The 6,000-nt window shown below is 31.8% G+C and overlaps 1 protein-coding gene across 1 annotated transcript; it reads left to right on the forward strand.

Moving 5' to 3' along the window:
• Window positions 1-3,937: 3,937 nt before the first annotated feature.
• On the forward strand, window positions 3,938-5,035 carry LOC105965651 (F-box protein At3g22700). Its single transcript, XM_012990220.2, has one exon. It carries the CDS (start codon window positions 3,938-3,940, stop codon window positions 5,033-5,035), a length of 1,098 nt encoding a protein of 365 aa, XP_012845674.1.
• Window positions 5,036-6,000: the final 965 nt, after the last annotated feature.

Below are 6,000 nucleotides of genomic sequence, written 5' to 3' on the forward strand. Positions count from 1 at the left end.
TGATTAACTAAATAATTGGACTTTATTTGATGTTTGGTATTTTCAATAACTTGCCGATCGAGTCAACCTGCAAATATTTTAATCTAGAATAACTATTTAAAAAAAAACCCCAACATTAATTTTTCGTTTTTTTTAAATTGTAAATCTATGTAGAATTTTTGGAATTTTCGATCCGATTTTTATTTTTATTTTGCTTTCCTTTAGAGAATGTTTATTATTTTAGTTTACTTATATATTATATATATCATGTATGACATATATTAGTGAACACTTAATTAAACGTTGAATACACGCCGCTACTTCCAAACTTAATAAGCTATGATGCACAAAAACTTCAACCTGCACACGCGTTTCCATATTTCGGAAATGTTTCAGAAACCGAAACTATGACACCTGTCGGAAACGTTTCGGGCTGTTTCTATAAATATTTAATTTTTTTGGGGACGTTTCTAATAATAATGAAAAATTGGAAACGCGTTTCCACAACATAAATCGAAATTTCATTTTAAATAAAAACTTCGAATTGCATATGCGCACTTAAAAAAAATCTTAATACACTATGCCTTCTTTTTACTTCTAGTAGTGTTTTAATATTTTTATAGATGTTAATTCCATACTAAAATAAATGTATGTACCCCGGATGTAATTTGTGGAATGATATTAACATTATAATATTTTTTTTGAGAAATTATGAATGCACCTCTCTATATTTTTATTATTATGCGTATCCCCACGTTCCCGTTTCCTTCTTTTTGGAAAATTGAGTTTCTCCGTGTCCATTTCCATCTTTTCTGTGTTTGTGCTACATAGCTTAACAATTTTGAAATTTATACAATTTTTTTATAGTTCACATATATAAGTTCTTTATTTCTCTATTTCAAACTTGTTTCAGTATTTCAGTTGTATTTATCATTATCCGTGATAGATTTGGATTATATACATGATTTGAATTTTTTAGATTCACAACGAGTCATTGGTGAAATACATTCTATTGAGTTTTATAAAAGTTGGTGTTCTTAATTTCTCAAAATTTATGAAATTTCCAAAAAAATCCTAAACTAACTAATTCTTTTTAAAAGTTGCACGATTTTCAAAATTTCCATAAGTTTCGAGATTGGAATGTATTCATAGATTCCATTTTTTCTGAAACTGGAACTAGAAGTGGTTTTGTAATGTTTTCCAAAAAGTTCGATCCAATTCGACCCATCTGACTTTTACCCCTACAAAACTTACAACTAATTACAATTGATTGGTAGTTTAGGGGTGAATTATGTTTTGCACCCTAGAATGAACACTGTTTGGCGTTTTGCACCCTACCATTTAAAAATTGGCAAAGTTCACCCTTACAAAATATATTTCATGGCAAAATGCAACCTCCTCAATTTCTTGTGATATTTTAGTCACAACTCAATAACATATCGTGATATTTTACACATTTGAAGAATTTGTTCTTCTTTATGTTTTGTTTTATTACTTAATTATTTTAATTATTTTACTTGTATATAAATCAAAGAAAAACATAACTAGTGATTTATTTCATATGTTTTACATGGAATTAGTCAAGGGAAAATTAGAAAAAACCCCCTCATCTAGGAAATATAGTTAAGGAAACACCCCTTCCAAAAAATAATTAGAGAAAATCCCCTTACCTAATATTTCACCCATGTGATATTTTTATAATTCCAAAACTACACTTAATTGTCTATTATATTTTTTTCAAAATCCTGATTTTATTTTAATTTTATTCCAGCGTGTTTCTCTCTTCTCTTCTTCTCTTCTTTGTTTTCTCTCTTCTCTGTTTTCTTCTCACTCTCTCTCTCTTTTTTTTTTTTTTTTTTTTTTATTTCTATTTTTTCTCCGCCAATCTTCTCCCCGTTGTTGCTGCCGCCGCCGGAAGATGGAGAAAAAAGAAGAGGAATCACTCGTCGTCGGCGTGTGGGGGAGAAACACTCTTCTTTCTCAACATCATGTCCCACCCCGTCGGCGTGTGGAGGAAGAAGAAGAGGAACAAGTTGTTGAGAAAGAAGAAGAATCACTCGTCGGAGGAGGAGAATCAACGAAAATTGTTGATGAAGGTATTTTTTTTTTACCTTTATTATTTTTTAGTGTTGGTTTTCTCATGTGCTCAAAAATTGTTTATGGAGTGACCAACAATGATTGACAAATACCTTTGAATCATTCTTGTTTTTTTTTTCGGACATTGAAATGCTCATTTGTGTTTTTTTTTTTTCATGAATTATTTATTTTATTTATTTTATTCTTGTTAAGGATTGGTTGAAATTGTGTGGTGCGACGGTGTGGTGGCGATGGGGAAGCAGAAGTTTTTTGGTGGATCGGGCGAAGGACGGCGCGTGTAGAGAATTTTGCGCAGGCTGAAACCTTAATCGACTATGTACATGTTCATAGTCGATTAAGCTAATCAACTATGCTCTGGCAGTCGATTAAGGTTGATCGATTCCAATTTTTTTAATTTTTTTGATTTTTTTTATTGATTCGAATTGTATAAATCATTTATAATGTTTGTATATTTTTTATTTTTGTAATATATTGTTGATTTTGCATTTTTTCGCAGTTGTGATTTGTTATTTTTAGTAGTAGATTCTTAATCGACTATGCTTCACATCATAGTCGATTAATATGCTTCATTGACTCCAATTTTTTTTTTTTTTTTTTTTTTGTTTTTTTTTTGTTTATTGATTCTAATTGTATAAATCAATTATAATGTTTGTATATTGTTTGTTATTGTAAAATATAGTTGAGTTTGCATTTTTGTAGTTGTGATTTGTTATTTTTAGTAGTCGGTTCCTTAATCGACTATAGTTCATCATAGTTGATGTAATATGCTTCATAGTCGATTAACATACCTGATAGAGAAAAAAAGTTAAAAAACCAAAAAAGGAAATTAAAAAATAATAATAATAATAATAAATTAATAATAATAATAAAATAATAATAATATATAAAAATGAAAAAAAAAAAGAGAAAGACACGGCTGATGGGTCATGGGATAGTAGGCTGATGGGTCATGAAGATAGTGGGCTGATGGGTCATGGAGATAGTGTGTAAGGTGGAGGGACATAAATGAAAAAATGAGTAGTTGAAATTTGGAGTGGATTTTTCTCAAATGGTGCAAAATAATTTGGGCATTTCTCTATTAAAAGAAGTATTGATGGGTTATATCAAAGAGCCCCATTAATCAATGAATATAAATTTTTCAACATTAATTTTCAGAAAATCCTAATTTTCCATTAAATTAATTTATATTCAAAAAAAGAGAATGATAACTGTTGGACATTATTAACTTTTTTTTTTTAAATGGTTAGTTGATAAAAAAAAAAATTGATTAGTGAAAATAAGGCTTTACAAATATTTTTTTTAATAAAAAGTAAAAACTATCCATCAAGCATGAAAATCCTTTCAAAGGTTAATATATCATGATATATTGATTTTTGGGTTAAAATCTCATAAGGAATTGACGTGTGGTTCATTGTGCCATGAGAAATATAATTTGGGGGTGGACTTCGCCAATTTTGAAATATTGGGGTACAAAACGCCAATTAGGGTTAATTATGGGGTGCAAAATGCGATTCACCCGTAGTTTAGCTAATAATCCTTAATTAGAATAAAATCGGTAGATATATTGGGAAAAGAAAAAAAAAACTAAAATTAAAAGTTCCATTCATGTAAGGAATTATGTTTGTATTAGATACGTATATTAAGTAAAGTAGGAAACTAAGAAAGAAATTCACCTGTAAAAAATAGTAAATAAACAAAAGAAAACTTGAGAAAGAAGTTACCGCAGGATTTTCTACTTTAAGTAGGAGTGGAGGAAACCCTATAAAAAGGAAGCCCTAAGAAGCAAACTTCAACACAACACAGCGGAAGAAAAAAAAAAAAAAAAAAACAAACAAACAAAACCCTAGTTCTAATTGTTCCGATGGGTGAGATCGAGAAGATTTTTCCGCACGACATCGTCGAACAAATCCTCTCTAATCTGCCGGTGAAATCGCTCTTCCGATTCAAATCCGTATGCAAGTCATGGAACTCGACAATCTCCGACCGTAGATTCGTCGGGCTTCATATCGAGCAATCCCGACGGAGCTCCGGCAACCAAGATATCTTCTTTTGGGGCGAAAACTTCTACGAAGACCAGCGTCTGTACTGGTGCAGACACCACCTGGGCTGGGTTTACAGAAGTAACGACAAGGTAGCCGTCACCAAGAAACGGGATGAATTTCTAGAGCCGAAGATCAAATTCAACGTCGTACGGACATTGGATCCGGTCGTTTTGTGCTACTGCGACGGGCTAGCCCTCCGCCGGTTCCCTAGAGTTAACGAGAAAAGGTACGCGCTCTTCAATCTACTCATCGGCACTTACATCGAGTTCACCTGCCCTTATCCGATGAGACACGACCCCCACAAGACGGTTTACGGTATCTGCTTCGACGAGTCGACCAACGACTACAAGGTGGTCATTATCGACCGCATGCACTACGCGGTCTATCACTGCATGAGCAGGAGTTGGAGTCCCATGCAAGAAACGGGAGACGAGTTCCCGTGGCGTAGAATGATCCACGGGAAAGGGGTTTCGTTGAACGGGAACCTGTTTTGGGTTCTCAAAACCGAGGAGCTGCCAGAAGACGAGGATAAATCGGGGAATAAAGAAATAGTGGGTTTCGATCCTAGGTCCGAAAAGTTGATCAAATTGCCGAGGCCGAAAAACACGAAAGCGCCACTGTTATGGATGTACTTGACTTTTTTGGAAGGCGATTTGTGTTTGTGCATCAACCAAAATAATCATCAGAGGATCAAAGTTGGCGTAGAAGACGCGTGGAGGGAGTTCGAAGGGGAGCTACCCTTGCCTAAGCAAGGGGAAGAAGATCTACAATTGACGCCGCAGTACGAGACTGTAGTCAAGGTAGGTTACTCGACTACTACAACGGGTTACTATCGACTCCCGTATCTCGAGAATCTGTTCTTCAGCGAGCGCGAACATGCCCTCAAGAAAAAGAAGAAGAAGAAGAACTACAATTAAATTAGAGTTTTTGTTAGAATAGGTTGTGGAATTTTGGTTTAGATATTACAATTGGTAGTTTGGTATACGTTTTACGAAAAGTTTTGTTTTTTATTTTTTAATTATTAATTAGGGTCTTTCTAGGGTGAGATCCCATGTTCTAAACTTTTATGAGATACTCGTGACCATCTGAAAACTCACAAGAATACTTACCATTAAGACACAACACATAATTGACAATAAACTAACAATACGGATATATATCACAAAGCTGCAATTTATAATGGTTATAAAACTTATATAAATAATGTTAAATAAATTATTAATTCTCATATAATTATTATTATTATATATTAAAAATATTCCATACTAACAAATCTTTATATAATATAATTTAAAAATCTAAGGAAATGTTGTTCAACTCGTGTAATTTAAAAATGAGTTTCGAAAGAATTTGAAGTTTGAATTGAATCGTAAATTGGAAGATTTAATTAAATCGTAATATTTGAATCAATTAAACTCATGTGTTTTCAATTCAAAAACAATATTCAAAGATTTGATCGATTAAGCTCAACTCATTTCAATTCGTATACAATATTCAAATATTTGAATCGGTTAAACTCAATAATTTACAATAGCGTATTAATCAATCTGTGTATAGTTAAAGTTTAGTAACCTTTTTTTATTGAATTTTATCATAAAAAATAATAAAATTTAATTCGTAAAAATCGTAAGATTTAATCGGTTCATGGTTAGATTAAATCTTACGATTTACGATATGATTTTTACGATTTTACGAATTAAATTATTATTTTGTTGTTAAAATTGAATTAAAAGGATAGTAGACTTTAATTATAAATAGTTAACTCGATTAATACGTTCTTGTCAGTGGTTGAACTTAATCGATTCAAATTTTTGAATAATATTTACAAATTAAAAGGATTTGCGCTTAATTGATTCAAATCATACGCTTTAATTAATCTTAT

This window comes from Erythranthe guttata, chromosome 12 (genome assembly GCF_056151865.1).
Source record: "Erythranthe guttata isolate IM_541 chromosome 12, IM_541, whole genome shotgun sequence".
Taxonomy (NCBI): Eukaryota; Viridiplantae; Streptophyta; class Magnoliopsida; order Lamiales; family Phrymaceae; genus Erythranthe; species Erythranthe guttata.

What these genes read in the sequence shown, in the direction of transcription:
- LOC105965651 (XM_012990220.2), top strand. Translation starts at nt 3,938, where the DNA reads ATGGGTGAGATCGAGAAGATTTTTCCGCACGACATCGTCGAACAAATC.